Source organism: Centruroides vittatus, unplaced genomic scaffold (assembly GCF_030686945.1).
Source record: "Centruroides vittatus isolate TY-2023 unplaced genomic scaffold, ASM3068694v2 contig_880, whole genome shotgun sequence".
Lineage (NCBI taxonomy): Eukaryota > Metazoa > Arthropoda > Arachnida > Scorpiones > Buthidae > Centruroides > Centruroides vittatus.
Window position 1 is genome coordinate 1,552,899 of NW_027122572.1, and position 17,678 is coordinate 1,570,576.

Consider the following 17,678-nt stretch of genomic DNA (forward strand, 5'->3'; position numbering starts at 1 on the left):
CCTTTAACTTTTGTTAACCGATTTAAATTTATAATAAAGAAACTTATTTCAAGAATAAAAGAAGTAATTAGAATTCATAGTTCAATTAAAACAACTAATATTTATTTGCACAAGTTCTTTGGTAATTCATTGGTAGATACTCTCACACTTCATGGAATTCAGATTTGGGGTATTTCGCAATTTGTTAATTTACCAAAATTACATATGTTGTATTAAAAAAAAGCCATTTTTCTTGGTTTGTTCTATATCATATTATGCCTTGAAGACAGAACTAAATTTCTAAGATATTAGGATTAATGTATTAAAAAGGTCACTTAATAATATAGGAAGGATATGTAAAGACCAAATTTCACTGGATTACTCAGCATATTTAAAATTAAAAGAACTCAGTGAAATGAAACAATAATTGGTAATCTCAACTGGACAATATTTTGCATTTAGCAGGTTTTTCTTTGAGATTGCTGGAATCTTATCTGGAAGATATCTTTAAGATTTTTAAGATATATTTATATAGCTTTCAAAGAATATTTATCCAGAAATGATGCAGCTAAAATAAGGGCAGCATCTTACCATCTCTGGTACTTCATTTTTTGTCTATTTCAGTCACACCAATAATTTATAACTAAAACATCAGTTTTAATCTGAAAAAAAAAATGTTTTACTCAACACTGGCTAAATAAGTTTTTTTCTCTTTGTATGGAAAAACATTGGTATCCCTTTAATCAATTTAGATAAATGTCAGTTTTGTAATACTAGTGGCTATTCTTTATATCATTTACTTTTTCATTGTATTAAGTTTTCACACATTCAATTGGTATTTAATTCTAACTTTATGTTATATACAAAAGTTGATATTGTATGAAATTAAAGATTGCTAAAAATTATTGCTAAAGATGTATCCACTCATATGTTTTCATTTTATAGTTTTCTAAATAAAATTCTAACTAATGTATTTTCTTCCATTCTAGGGAATTCTAACCCTAAAGGAATAAATTGAAATTAAATTAAAATTAATTAAATATTTACAAGTCATTTTTTATTATCAATGTTATACAGATATTAAAATGAAATTTAACTCTTAAATTTGTTTACACTATTCTTGATCTAGCAATAACAATAAAATTTTTTATTCCAAATTATTATGTTGCTATATACTATACATATATGATTTTTGCACAAATGGTATTAAAAAGAACTCTGCTAAATCAATAAAAATAGTTCTGTAAAATATATTTTAGAAAATGTTATTTATAGTTCAGATAATTTTTTTTAAAAGTACAAGTTTCAATTGCAGTTGTGGTGAAATGCAATGTGGTGCAATTGTGTTCTGTTGTTTAATTTGTCATTGCAAATGACCATATAACTAGCTGTTATGATTTATGATATTATTATATAAATTTATAATATAGGATTGTGATATATTTCTAAGATCGTCTGTCTATTTAAGTATAACTAATCAAACTCTCATTTTTTATTTGATAGTTTATCTATTAAGTTAACCAGATGAATTAATACTTTAAGTGGCATTTTAAATTTAATTTTGAATGTTGTTTTTGATTTTTGTATGTTTAATAATTGAGTAACCAAATTTTATATTTGTATATATTGTACTTGTTTATATATGTAAACATATTAATGTTCTAAATAATAATTTCTTTTGAATATTATTTACTGTTTTCCATAAGGTCTTAAGAAACATTGTAAATAATGCATTTATAAACAAATTATTATTAAAAAGAAAAAAGCCTATTTTATAATGAAAGCATATGATACTATTTATATCACTCTACAAGGTTGTTTTTTTTTCTATCTATTGCACATGTTTGTCATTATGGAATCTGTTAAATTAGTTATCAAAGGATCATAGAAAGAAAGAAAGAGGAAAACAAATTGAACAGAAAGCATAAGGACCTGATTTTATATGAGAAGATTTAGAAAGGATCATAGAGGGATAAGAAAAATGGAAATTCTGCTTTAAATGATGATGATAATCATTTAAACTGAAAAATAGATGTAAAGCTTTAATTCTTGATGATTTGTCAAAAACAACTCTTCTATGATTTTAAAATAAATAAAATATCTATTACAGTATATATTATACTATAGATATCAATGGATAATGGATATTTGATGAATAAAAGATTTAATTATCACTAAATTTAATAATCCAATTTTAATATTTTAATAAGTTATTGGTGTACTTTTGTTCTAAGTAATAATAATCACGCAAAGCCTACATATATTAATATATTATTCTTATACAGTGGTACCTTGACTTACGAGTTTAATTCATTTCATGACAGAACTCGTAACTCTCAAATTACTCATATGTCAAATCAATTTTTCCCATTGAAATGCCATTGGTCTGTTCCAGACCTCTCAAAACACTTCAATTTTTTTGTTACATGTTTTTAAATAAGAAAAATGGGAAAATTGTACTTATAAATAACAAATATTGTATAAAAAACGCAATAGAATGTGGATGTTGTGATGTTCGCTGCATAAATAAAGAAAGAAAAGATGGAAAATTTGAGAAATGAGAGATGGTGGCACCATACACAAATGGAAATGAACTAATGCTTACATCACTCAATCACATGTTTTTCTATAAGCTAGCCTGTCAGACGGAAGAGTAACAAAAATGACAAAATTTCGGCAGTTTTTCTTTTTCTTAATTTATGGTTCGCTGTGGCATTTGCTGTGCCAACTCTAGTGGTGGGGTATCTGAAACTGGCTCATAACCTGAATTTTAGCTCTCAACTCAATGCAAAAAATTGGCTGAGAGATGGCTCGTATCTCGAAAAACTCATAAGTTGGCACACTTGTAAGTCAAGGTACCACTGTATTATATTTTACATGCATTCATTTTAAATAAAAAGTAATTTTTGATTTTTTTAAAATAGATTTGCTGCTCACTTGTTTGAGAATTACATTTGTTAAAAAGTAGTTAACTTTTTATTAAAAATGAGATTTATGTTGTTTGTTTATATTTTAGATCAGAAATAATCAATTTACCTGGAGAATAGATTTGTCTAAAACAGAGAAATATTGGGGAGGTAAGATTCAGAATTTTCAATTATTATAATTGAATAAATTTATAAAATTTACAGATTTATTACAATTACATTTTCAGGTTGGTTTGAAGGTTTATCAGAAATGTTTTTATCAAGTTCTGTTCCTAAGCTGCTTTTGCTTGCAGGTTTGTATTTATTTAATAATAAAATTATGTATATGTAAAATATTGTTTTTGTATAAAATGATGAATTAAAATCTATCTTATTATTGTAATCTAAGTAAATGCTGATTGTAATTAGTACAGGAATACATTTTGAAATTCCTGTAGCAAACTATGATTAATTGAGGGATAATTGTGTATAATTAAAACTTGTATTTTCTGCATAATATTCATCCCATTCTGATACTAAAGAAAGAATTATAGAATGGTAACACCAGGGCATAGCATAACAGCATAATAATAAATTTCTGTTTAAAAATATAATAATTATATATTTTGGGCAGTTTACTCTTCAGAATTATATAATTATAAAGTTTAAACGTTGCATTAAAAACATTTGTGTTTGTGTAAACAATAATTGAAGCCAGTATGAATTAATTTTAAGTCTAAACTGACTGATACAAAGACTATATTAATGTACAATGTAGCCTGAAAATCTAGCAGTTTAGATTTACAGTTGACTAATTCAGATTTCACCTATTAAGTATGTGTATAAATCATGTTGGAATGAGTTTAGAGTTAGCTGAGATCATAGGAGAGACATTGTTATCTAGATGTTCCCAGTGAACTTGACAATTAACTTGTATAATTATATAGTTTTAACTACTACTGTATATGAAATTATTACAAAGAATTGCTTTTTAGCCCTTGGTATAATTAAATTAAATTTAATATCTACTAATGTGAGGTAGCTAATAATAAGGGCTTAATACACCAGTGATAATAAGCACAAACACTCAGGTATCAATGAAGTACTTTTAATAAAACAAAAAGGGGTGTACAGTAAAATCAATTACATGAGTATGAGTAATTAACATAAACAACCAAAATTTATAATAAATTTTTTATATTAATACCAACTATTCAGTTGATATTAATATGAAAAGGTTATTACACTTAAAATTATACAAGACAAACAAACCACTATAACGGTATGATCAGTAAACATTAAATGGGTGCAAAGGAGACAGGCATAAGATTGCTTCATAATGTTACAAGGTAGCTTGACATAAAGGTTACTAATACAAACAGTTTAAAAAATTAGTGGAATAATAGGTTAACAGTTATGGAATAATATTAACAATTATAAAACATTATTACAAAAACAAATTATATATACTTACCATTACAATAAAACGATGGAGTTTGAAGGTGACATTACTACAACGTTCAGAGTGGTTATGAAGGAGGTCTTGGTATATTTAATTATACCAAGAGCTAAAAGCAATTCTTTGTAATAATTTCTTAGCTCTTGGTATAATTAAATAAAATAAAATATCTACTTCATTGTATAAGTTGTACTACATTGATACCTGAATGTTTGTGCTTATTATCACTGGTGTGATAAGCCCTTATTACTACTATATATGTCTGAAGTAAAAATTGAATGGCAATCCAGATTGAATTATTAGTAATATATCTTCTTGGTAAGCAAAAATGCAAGTTTCAGCCTAGCTCTGTCAATTTTCCTGAATTTCTGATTTATATAATGAAGCTTTTTGTTCTAAAATTGATTTCTTTATATCCAGTAACAATGTGGTTATATGCCGTGGTGATATTCAGCAGGTTCGCGCAGGTTCGGCCAAACCCGTTGGTAAAATTTTCAGTTTCCCAAACCTTGTTAAACACACATAACATTTCTCAGTGGTTTTGTTTCTTTTAAAAAATACATTAAAATATACGTATTATACTCTGTAACACTACTAAACTAAAGCCTTATACTCCGTTTGCACCGAGCATTTCAATCTAGATTGTGAGCAAGGTCGGGGACTATGCCTTGGTGCGATCTCTCTCGACTGTTTCAATCTTGATCAAAACGAGGTTTAATCGCGATCGATTCAAGAGAGTTCTTGAAACTAGATCCAGTCATAAGAGAGATCCCACAATCTCACACGCGTGAGATAATACAAGATGGCTGTGGAACACGTGTTGGGCTATGGACAGCGAAATAAGAAATAAAAAGGATATTGCATTTCGAGAGATGATGACATTTGTCTATTATCAGCTGTGCCATTTGGGGTGAAAAATTTCTCTGCCTAAAAAAAAAAAAAAAAAAAAAAAAAAAAGTCAACAGCACTAATATACTATTGTTATCCGGTCTTCGCCCAGGGCTCCTTACATTCCAAATATGCCACTGATTATTAGATGTATCGGAAGAAAAGGTATTGTATTTATTTCTAGCCAAAACTTCCATTTTGTTTGTTGGTGATTGTTAGGGAAAAATTTTCTGCTAGCGAACCTTTTGTTAAATATTTCAAATATCACCACTGGTTACATGTAAAGGACAATCACACCACAAGTCACTGGTTGACACAGATATATCTTAATTTACTTATCTAATTTCTCCAAAATATACATTTTGGACTCTAAGTCCCTCTTCACTTGGAATAGAAAATGCTATCGTAAAGAAAAAATTTTTTCTTTGTCGCATTATATATGACAAATAAAATATATTCTAAACAATTAAAATTTTACTTACAGCATGGCACCATAGCAAATATTAACAAAGGCATATATATTTCAATGATTGAAACTTTATTTAAAAAATACACATCACATCAATCTGATCAAAATAAAACATCAGCATCACTATTTTAAACTTATTTTGTAAACTATGGAAAGTTTTGAACTACTGGCACTCTATAATGCATACCAATGATGATCAAATATTATTAAATTGTAACACATTGTTATCATTCATACAGTTAAATTTTTTTCTATACTTTAAAAATTTGTAAATGTTTCTTTAGTTTTCTTTTATAATTATTATTATTATTTTTTTAAATTCTTATTTAAATTCAATTCAATCCTGTATTTATACAATGCCTGGCAGTTGAATAATTTACATAATTATATTGTAATAATATGTAATAATAATAATAATGTAATAATTATGTAAATTATATTATAAGGTTCCTGTATTCTAAGTTTTAACATCCTACTAGTTTCTCCTAGATATAAATATGGGTTATTACAACTACATTGTAAACAATATACTGTATTATCCATGTTTAAAATTTTTTCTATTTTATTGTCAGTCTCATTTTTTGTATGATTTATTAACAAACTGACAAACATTGTATAAAACAGAGCCAAAAATGTATTATACTGTTTAAATATGTTTTGTAATCATGTAAAAATTAAAGGATTATATTCAGATTTTTTATAGATTACTGTTGTTTTCTTTTTCATTTTTATTACTATTAATACTCTTTTTAAGCCATTTTTGTAATAGATTTTTTGGATAATTATTTAACAAATATGCCTGTATTATATCTTTAATTCCAACTGTTCAGTAACATAGAGGAAAAATTTTTTTTCTTGTGATAGCATTTTCTACTCCAACTGAAGAGGGATTTAGAGTCTGGAATGTACAGTACATTTTGGAGAAATTTTAATAATAAAATAAGATATATTTTTGTCAACCAGCAACCTGTGGTATAATTGTCCTTTAAATATAACAATATTGTTATTGGATACAAAGAAATTTCTGATTTATTTAATTTTTAATCATCAATCTTAACACAAGATCATTTTTTGTTGATATTGAAATTTGGGAAATTGAAATTATTGTACAAAATGGAGAATGACAATAATAAAAGAAGAAAAAATTATAAAAGTTCTTTTTTATTTATGAAAGTAATAAATGAAAAAGATAGCATTTACATTATTCCTTAATAAATAAATAAAATAAATTACTACTACTTTATAATAGTAGTAATAATTAATTTTCACTTTCTAATATGATTTATCAGTTATAAAATAAGGAACTGTGTTAATATTTTTCTTTATAAATTAGGTGTGGATAGGTTAGACAAAGTCCTAACAATTGGACAAATGCAAGGTAAGAATTTTATTAAATATAGTTATATATGTATATATATATATATATATATATATATATATATATATATATATTTATTTATTTATTTTATTTATTTTCTATGCATTTTATTATAAACACTATAATCATAGTTCATAATCATATTATGTAGTAGTGATATATCATGATTTTATTCAAAATTCTTGGTTTTTGTTGGGCTTATTTTGTGATTTTATGTTTTGTCTATTAAGGATGTACTTAATTTATAATGTGATTGCTAGCAAATATGAGAGAAATGAGCTAAGTTGCATTATCTTGAAATAAAAATTGAAAAAGTTAATAGAAAAAGAAATTAAAATACTTTTAGCACATGGTAAAAATATTAATTATTCCAATTTGTTGGTTTTTCTATGTGTTTATATGACTTAATTTTTGGTTTTTTTATCTGTTTTTTACTTGAACTAAGTCCTATTACAATTTATACAGATTAGCATAAAGTTTTTAATTGAATAAGGGATCTCAGACATTAAACATAGAAGAATAGTTGGAAAGATCTATTGCAGCTTAACTGTAACGCTAGTTTGTAAATATTGGGTTGTTCGGAAAGTAATTTTGTTTTTTTATTACTAGAAGAATTTGATGTATTGTTACTAGCCAATTTTATTTTAAACCACATTTTTATTATATACTTTGACAGCTGACATTTTAAGGCTTATTTGTAAAACATTTTGTTTGATTCTGTACAATTGTTTTTTTTCGGTGACCCATCAAATGTGGAAAATCGAAAGCATCATTTTCGGCATAGTTTGCTTTTTTATAACTAAAAAATCAGAATGCTGTTCAAACAAGAAAAAAATTGTGGTACATGTTTGGAGAAGATGTGTTGAGAGAAAGACAGTGCCAAAACTGGTTTACAAAATTGCATTCTGGCAATTTTAATATCGAAGATACACCACATTCTGGATGGCCATTTGAAGCCAATGAAAACAAAATAAAGGTACCGATTGAAGCAGTCTGCCGTATAACAACACGTGAAATCACTATGAGATTAAATCTGTTAAATTGAACTGTTTATTATTACTTAAAACGAATTGGTTCAAAGCTTGATGTTAAGCTTGAAGGTTCCACGTGTTATTAACGAGAGATGCTCTCTATGGTGGGATTTTAAAGAAATTTTTTTTTTGAGCTTTTACCAGACAATTTAACAATCGATTTAAAAGTGTACTGCCATCGAGTAAACAAATTGAGTAATATCATCAAACAGAAAAGGCCAGAATTGGTCAACAAACAAAGTGTAGTGTTTTACCATGATAATGCCAATTTCACACAAGTTTGGTAACAGGTCAGAAACTGTTATAGCTTAGATGAGATGTGTTATCACACCAACCATATTCGCCAGATCAGGCACACTCAGATTATTACTTGTTCCAGTCTATACAAATTTTTTTTAACTGTAAGACATTTACTTGAAATGATAATGTCAAAAATCACTTGGATCAGTTTTTTGTAAACAACGATCAAAATTTTTATGAATGTGAAATCATGCTACTACCAGAAACAATGACAACAGATATTTGACCAAAATGGTCAATATATATTTCAATAAAATATTTATTTATTATAAGAATATTGCATTTATTTTTCTATGGAAAAAATGAAATTACTTTTCAAACAACCCAATATAATAGAGAAGACATTAGATTTTAGAAGAGGATTGAGTAATAGTTTAAGAGCAACAGAGAATGCTTATGTATATTTCTCTTAGTATAAAGCTAAGTTTACATTGGCATATGAACTGCTATGAACTGCCAGTTTGTCCCCTTTTGGCAAATGTTTGACCAGCTCATCAGGATTTGAGAATATATGAACTTTTGTTGAACTTCAGTTTGTTTGACCAATAAACTTTTCACAACTAGTGCTCAAAACCTTTTTAACTAATCACGTCCTAACTTAGTTTGTGTTCATTTAGTACAATGCAACAATGTTTCATTTTGATTGGAATTTGTTTCACTGTCACAGTGGTTAATATGACAGTGTAAACCAAGCTTCAAGATCTGAATTACTCAATGCAGGAATGATTAATTCATGAGTAATTTTATCCTGGGCAAAGAAGTCTGAGATTCTGACATAATACGGATATTATGTCAGAATTATTATATGTATATTATGTAATATATGTATGATTACATATGTAATATGCTTAAATATATTAAATTTTACAGTAGAAATTATTATTTAAATATGTTTATGAAGTTGTTAGAATGAAAAAAGAACATCTCCAAATAGTCTATTCTGTTTAATTTTCTTCAAGTTTTATAAATATTTTTTCTATTTGCTTTATTCCCCAAAGATGAATTCCCAAAACATAAAAATATTTGAGATAATTATAATATATTATATAAGAAATTTGATCAAATTTGCTAAGAAATGCATTCTGTTATTTCTTATCTATGTGTAACTCAACAGCTGTATTTATTTTAGTTAAATTGATATTTAGCAGATAAATATGTTAAAGTTTAATGGATAAAAATGATACTTGATTTTAGTTTTATATAAACTTTTAACAAAGTTTCATTTAAATGATGTTATTTTATCGATTTATTAAAAATATTTGGAAGTGATGATCACAGCATAATTTTCTTTTTGTAGTACAATAAGAATTGTTAATCAATACTTTAAAGTAAACTGCATCAGTCAATCAAAGCTAATTTTTAATTTTTTATTTTATGAAATTGATTTGATATCTAGCAACTTTCGATTTAGTTAAATTTAATATTTTAGCTCTCTACACTATTAAGTGAAATAAATGAATTTTTATATCATTAAAATAATACTCGTATGACTTAAATCTGTTGAAATATAAGGAAAGAAGAATTTGATTTTAGAAATAATGTTGAATAATATGTACAATTTGATTAAAAAAGCATTTTTCTGGCCATTTAAATAACTATATTTGTTATTCAATTTTATATAAAAGATTACTTTTGGAAATTAATTATGAATACAACAAAGGACTAAATTATTTTTATTCATTTTTTTTCTATTAAAATGTATTTTTTAAACTTTTAATAGTAATACGATTGCCATTATAATTCCATAACGCCATTAATTCTTCCACAATTAGTAACTTCCAAAATTCCATTAGAACTCTTCAGTTTCCTTCCTTCCTTTGTGTTTTTCTTATTCATCCTTCCGAAAATTTCATGTTTTTCTTGAAACAAATATATATTCTCATATATTTTCGCAATAAAACTAGCTAATAAGATAATTTAATTTATATAAAAATCTTATTAAAGCAATGAAAATGCAATCTCGAAATAATAATAACATAATTAAAAAAAACCTCTTTTTTTCGTTTTTCTTATTTTATTAAAAAATTTTAATGCAATTAAATCATTTAAAGGCATTGACATAATAAATTTTAAAGGTTTTTAAAAGCGCAAAAAATTAAATTCGGAGATTAACTTCATTTCCTGCCACCAGATGTCGCCAGTGCCAAAGACTAAGGCTTTTTCATTCACAGTTATTTTAAGGAATAATTACGCGACAAGACACGGGGGATTAATTAGAAATTTGTAAGTGGGTGATTGGCACCGTGATTTGCGTACATTAACTGTCGGGGGCGAGAAGACGTGGGCCGACGAAGACGACGCGAAAGAAACGACACCCGCGAAACGACGTCGCGCGGCGGATAAGGGCGAGGATGGAAGCGTGTAGAGCATACTTACCTGGCGCCGGGGTCAGCCGTGGTCATGATGGCGGCTCCTCCAGGGAGAGGCTTGGCCATTGCACTCCGGTCAGGCTGACACCTGCCACTACCCCAAACTGGGGCAGATGGGGCGTGTAATTTTTGGTAGCGGGGACTGCGTTCGCGCTATCCCCTCTCTATTATAAATAAAAAGTAGTTTGTCGGTGCCCTTCGTTTTTATAATTCCACGTAGGCTTTCCCATAATTTAATTTAATACGAAGTGAGGCGAATTTGTAAAACTTCGCTATGGTCGACGAAATGAATTAAGACTGATTGCAATCTCTTTGGTTATGCACGCGATCTCCAACAGATGGCGTTAAAAATGTAATACTTTTTCTACGGAAAAATTCGAAAACGGAAGCATGTAGAACAAAACAGATTTTTGCGTTAGAATCCTATTTAATTCCATTAACTTACGATTTAGAATTTTGAAATCGAATTCGTGATTTTCTACGGTTAAATTATTTTTGTTTTTTTTTTTTTTGTGGTGAGAGTAACGCGAAAAACTATTTTGTGCATAACGCACGTTGGCTGGTAAAGCTGCTTTACTAACGAGCCAATGACATAGTCCGTTTCAAATGAAACGGATTTTGTCGTTGATTTACTTATCTATAGGTGTATTAAAACCGCTTTATCGAGTAACGCGCCCATGTAATACCGAAATAGCACTGTTAAATCAAGTATGATCACTTAGAGAATGGTCAATGGTAATTTGTACATAGAGGATGTTTTCACCCACAAATTTCAGTTTAGTGTTCATTTCTTTTAATAAAAGCAATTAATTATTAAAGCATTATATAAATTATATATTAATTTCAGCAACAGCAATGATTATAAATTGAATTTGAATAATATAAGTTTGAGTTTGGTTTGTACACATTATCATCTTTTTTTATTTTTTTTTTTAATCCTCACTATATACTATATCACCGTTTTCTCCATTTGAGGGTTTTTATTATATATATTATATACTGTATATAATGATTTATGAAAAGTAAATGAATCTACATAATAAATTGCTATTCCTCAATTCATAAACATTATAAAATTAAGTCATATGAAATGTAAAAAATTATTATATATTTTTAATTAAAATAGTGATGATGATGATGATGATCTAATACACAATATTATGAATTAATTATATTTATTTTTATTAACAAGGAAAATTCCAGATGCAAGTATTATCTCAATGTGGTCATGCTATTCATGAAGATGAACCTGACAAAGTGAGTTTTTTTTTTTTTTTTTAAATAATTTTTGAAATATTAAGAAAACTTTAATCATTTAAGATTTCTATAGTTATAACCATAGCAATTTAATACAATTTTTTAATACGAGAAATTTCAAGTGCATTAAATAAGCTTAGACTTTTATGCTTAATTTTGTTCCTGGAATGTACAATTATGGTTATGAGGTTACACATTTTGTTATATCATACAAGCAGATGTGTATAGTTTTATATTTAGAAATTATAATAATAACTAAAAAATTTCAGAAATAAATTGGATTAATTTCTGAAAAATAAATATTTTGGATATATTTATCTAGTTCTTAAATAAAATATATTTTCAGAATTAAACAAAGTAAATACAAAATCTTTTACAAATATAATATAAAGTTTTTATTTTGCTGTTTTTAAATGCAGTACTTATATATATAAATGTATAAAAAAAATCCCTTTTATTATAATTCTGAATAGTGTAAATCCAAATTTAATCATCTTTATATTCAAAGACAAGAACACTGAAAGAGTTTCTATGAGCTTGAAATAATTTATTTGATTAACTTTTATGTGATACAATCATCCCATCTTTACATTACTTTAAAACACAATTGAAGAGCTATTTAACATTCTTTATAAGTTTTAAATTTGAGCAGTTATGTTTGAAGTATGCTGTTTGTTCCATTTTAATATCATCAAGTGGCTGTTGAATATCATTTTGAAGTGAACTGAAGATAGGATTATTATATAATGTTACTCAAGTAAATGGTTTCAGACTCATAAAAACTTTTTTGGAAGTTCCTATAAAGTTAAATTATAAAGTCAGTGTTCTTACTGAAAATCAGTCAGTTTTGAGCTAAAATTAAAAATTGCCTTTATGTAAATTCTATTAATTTTCGTTAATTTTCACGCTCCAAAACCGAAGTTATTAAGAAAATTATTTTTATAGGTTGCGGAAGCCATAGCGACCTTTGTGGTACGTCATAAATTTGCTACCCCCACTTCAAATTTCCAGAGGTAATAATATTTTTAACCTTCATTTGTACATAATTAGATACAAATGCTACATTCATAAAAATTATTAAATTTATTTCAGAACTTTCCCCGCTTGTTAATATTTATATGGTGAAACAGTTTATAATTTCCATATCAGAAAAATAAAAAATGTTATTTAAATATATTTACAAATGTAATATAAAAATAACAAATTGATTGTGATAATTATTATGTGAGGAATATATAATTTGAGAATTGTATAAAAAACATGTGTTTAGAAATTGTTTAAATGTTTTAAGGAAACACTTATATAAATCACGTATATTATTATTATAATTAATGTATTGTCTAATATTTGTTTGTTTATTAATAATTTTCTTCATTAACATTACTTAAACTAACAGATATACTTAAGAATGAATTTATTTTTGTCGTAAAATGACCGACACTGCCAAAAACTAGTAACAAAAACAAATGTTTTCAAACCTGTTTTTATTCGTGTATATAGTACTACATGAAAGAAGCAAAAAGTTAAGTTGTAAATCTCCAATTTCTTAATCTGTAAAAATTTTATGACTCATTTCTCCAAAATATTGTATCGAGAAATATGACTCGGAATCCAGGAAATGTATATAAAAATAAAACATAACTTTGATTCTAAATATTAATAAATATCTAGATTATGAGAAAAATTTAAATTTTTTTTCTTCTTGTTTTATTTTTTGGATATTATTTAGCAATGTATTTTTTTGGATGTTTAGAAATTGTTTAAAATGTTATTTTAAAGAATAGAATAAGATTGATTTATTTTTCTTTAAACACATACTTACCAATATGGATGAATTTTGTAGAGTAATCTGTTCCAGATTGGCTCCATTCTAATTTTAATCTGTTTATTCAATAAATGTCAATTTCACTATGATAAAATTCATTTTATAACATCATAATTTGTAGAACACAAATTCTTCCAAATGATTTGTAAAAAATGTATGTAAGTATGATAGCATTTCTTTTTTTGTTTGTTTTCCCTTTATTCTGTACATGTTGTCTATAAAATATTTTCTTGTTACCAAAAATTGAAAAAAAATCTGTTCAATAAGTGGATCTCTGCAACTAGAGGAACCTTAACTACAGCTTCAGTTGTTATGCAGATGGATGTGTATACAATAGTCATGAATATGCATCTATAAAATGTGTCAAAGGTCTCAAATTATATTATGGAAAAAATCATTAAGTTTCTACCTATATCATTCTGTGACATAACTGCAGTAAATATATCTTCTATATTTAGAAGGAAAATTTGTTTCCTGAAATCCTGTTATATATTATATCATTTTAAAGATTATGGCAACATAATATTGAAAACTGATGAGACAATTCAAAATCCCATATACCGTATTATCTAATTCAAAGGTAAATTAAATGTAAATGCTGAAACTAAAATTACATTAGGTTAAGATAAGCAACCATCATAATCTATCATTGCTGTTCTTATAGTAATCAAAAAGTATTATAAGAATGTGTAATGATGGGCATTAAATGATCAAAGCAGTTAGTGTCAGCCTGTTGAACCGGGATCTGGAATTGATCAGGGATCAAACAACATTGGGGGTTTTTTATGGATGATCTGTCAGACTCTACCCTCTATAGATATGACTGAACCCATGAAAGAATGGAAAAAGTACCCTCTCAGTTCAGTTTATCTAAATGGAAGTTACGGCAAATATAGGAAGGAACTCTCAGAGATTTTACATAAGTACTACTTTATTATATTAACCAAATACAATAAAATACTTTGGTGAATGCCCTATTTCAAGGATATAAGTAAAGAGGTATAAATATAACCTGATAAATTTTATTTTCAAAACTATACACTTATCAAGAACTAGAAATTTCCACGACAAGCAAACGGACTACTTTCTATGAGAGAGTAGAGATTGAAGAATTGAGATGAGTACAGATTTCAAGAAATTCAAGAAAAGTAGCTAATGTTTCTATAAATTAAGTAGTCTATATTGCCCGTCGAAGCAGAGTTAATGCACGATAATACATTTTAAACAAAGGCTCGTTAGATCGTTACTTCGATTGGATAATAGAACGTTACGAAGTCATTAATAAAGTCATTTTTTTAATTGTATGCGGCTGTCTTTTTTAAAGTTTAAATTTAAAATTGAATGACGTGAGTTTAAAATACGCCATTTGTAAAAATATTTAAAAATGCAGCTTAAGGGAAATTTCCTGAAGCATGAACGTTACGTGGTCTTGACGTCACTGCAACGTAAGTGTGATCACCGATCCGAAGTCGATAAAAAGTTTATTCTATAGCTAATATTTCTGCAAAATAAGTAGCCTATACTATCCGTCAGAACACAAAACGATTATGATCAAAATTTCGTCTGGATTGGACAAAAATTGCAGGAGTTATAAGGAATTCGCACACGCACACCACGGCTTTTATATTAGTAAATAGCAACATATTTTAAGAGTATTCAAAATAAGTATAATCGCTAATTATTCGAGATTTTATTCGAGTATTAACTTGTCATTAGACTGTTGAAAGTATGTTGATTGCTTCTGTCTACAGTATTTGACGTAAATTTCATAAGCGAATCCTGGTCGTCAGTTTATTTGTACAGGAAGACCATAATTAATTAAAATTAAATGTTCAAGGCTTTCTGTAGAAAAAACTGTTTTTACATATCACAACCAAATTTGGTATACGTACCATCTTGAGCATGCGGTTTCAATTTTCGGAAAAGGTTTATTTTTTTAAAAATAATTTTGCCGCTAAGGCAAAAAATTTTTCGTCCAATTTGCAAACACATTTGTTACGTGATTATGGCATGCGATAATTTGGGCAATTGATGGTCTGCCCAATTTTGCTGAATACAAATAATAACGCAAACTGTTCATCACCTCAATAAATGTCGTCTGTCGAGTACCAAAACATATCATCTCTCAACATATTACTGATAGTTTTGGAATCGTGGACATTTACACGCGGATAAATCCCTGACAGATGGGCATTGTAATTTTATTTTCCTGTTTCCTGCCTTGTTCCATTTTGCAACCCTAATTGAATTTTCTTTGTCACGAATATAAGCTGAAACTAAACTTGACTAATAAAGAAAAGAGAATAAACTACACTGGCGTTCAAAATTGAGAGAATTTGCATATTTTGTCGAATTTCTGAAAGACTAATGGACATTTTAATGAAATTTGGTTTGGATACACGGTTATATAAGAGAAAAAGTATACTATACAACATTATGGTATGCACTCATGATCGTCAGTATGGCTTATCAGCGCAAGAATGTCCAAAACCTACGTTGCAAGATCAAACATAAAATGACTAATATGGGGTATGGCCCTTTCTAACAGTCATATAGTTCTCACATCGCGACGTCATACTACAAACGAGGCAGCTGATGAGTCTCTGCGGCAGTCGGTCCCACTCCTATAGCAACGCAATTTTCAGCTCCTGAGTGTTCTCAGAGGGGGGGGGAGATTCGAACTGTAATTGCCTTCCCAAGAGCTTCCCAAACATGTTCAATACGCTTAGGTCTGAAGATCTGGCTGGCGAATCCACTTTCAAGATAATCGTCGACCAGGTGAGCCTTATCTGGAGCCTTGTCATCCATAAAATTGAACCGAAAGCCAAATGCACCCCTGAAAAGTCGAACATACTGCTGTAAGATCTAATCCCTATATCTCTCAGCAGTCAGGGAGCCTCTGTAAAACACATGGAGAGATGTGCAGCCGTCCGACATGATGCCTGCCTAGACCATGACATGATTGAGATAGATAAAATAATGTTTTCGACATAATATCCGAATACGTCAAACCAAACCAAACCAAACATTCCGTGTTCGAGTTTGCGATTATCCGAAGTCCACTCTGTCCACATTATCTCGATAATCGCGACTCTACTGTATGTTCGTAAATCTCAATTCAATTATAATCTTATTCGTATATTATCACATCAAATTGGCATTTTCTTTAAAATTTATACAAGAAAAGAGATTAATCAGCTATGATTTCTATCATTTTATCTTTGTTAAAAAGCTTGAGTAGCTATTGCGATTTTTTTTCCTTTTTTTTTAACAACATAGAAATATAAGGAAATCCTAAATATATCCATGTATTTATGCATTTCTTGTATTGATTCGTTGTTTAGGATTTAGCAATTAATTTTATTTAAACTGAAAAAAAGACCAATGAAATTTGAAATTCGATAATTTGAAAAAATGGATGGCCGAGAGGTTAGGGTGACAGTGTACCGCACTTAGGAGTCCGGGATCGAATCCGGAAGGATCGAAAAACCCCAGGAATTCTTCGGATATGTCGGGTCTGTCCTTCACCACTCAGTCCCACAATGGGGACTGAGTGGTGAAGGACTCCCCATTGTGGGCTTGCTAGTAAAGACTCTCGGTGCCCACAGGACTGAGTTTAAAAAAGGTAAATTCACATTAGAAACATAAATTAAAATCTAAATTTGTAACTTGATCAAAAAATTATTTATTAGAAATTGTGAATGTTAAAAAAAGACATGTTTAGTAACGTTACCAAGATATTGTCTATTGTAGTAATAAATTGTATGTAATATAATTTATTAAACTCGAAAAGTATTACTAGTAATTACAACTTAAC

The 17,678-nt window shown here is 27.9% G+C and overlaps 1 protein-coding gene and 1 non-coding gene across 2 annotated transcripts in view; both read left to right on the forward strand.

Moving 5' to 3' along the window:
* Positions 1 to 13,726, forward strand: part of LOC136983354 (protein phosphatase methylesterase 1-like) — a 51,101-nt gene extending 37,375 nt beyond the window's left edge. The window contains exons 11-16 of the mRNA XM_067280068.1: positions 2,996 to 3,056; positions 3,134 to 3,199; positions 7,035 to 7,079; positions 11,972 to 12,036; positions 12,982 to 13,049; positions 13,129 to 13,726. Of these exons, the coding sequence (XP_067136169.1) occupies positions 2,996 to 3,056; positions 3,134 to 3,199; positions 7,035 to 7,079; positions 11,972 to 12,036; positions 12,982 to 13,049; positions 13,129 to 13,147 (324 nt within the window). The 3' untranslated portion in view covers positions 13,148 to 13,726. The remainder of the gene's footprint in view (positions 1 to 2,995; positions 3,057 to 3,133; positions 3,200 to 7,034; positions 7,080 to 11,971; positions 12,037 to 12,981; positions 13,050 to 13,128) is intronic.
* On the forward strand, positions 10,779 to 10,942 carry LOC136983365 (U1 spliceosomal RNA). The gene has a single exon (XR_010882036.1). It is a non-coding gene; the product is annotated as a U1 spliceosomal RNA (small nuclear RNA).
* Positions 13,727 to 17,678: the final 3,952 nt, after the last annotated feature.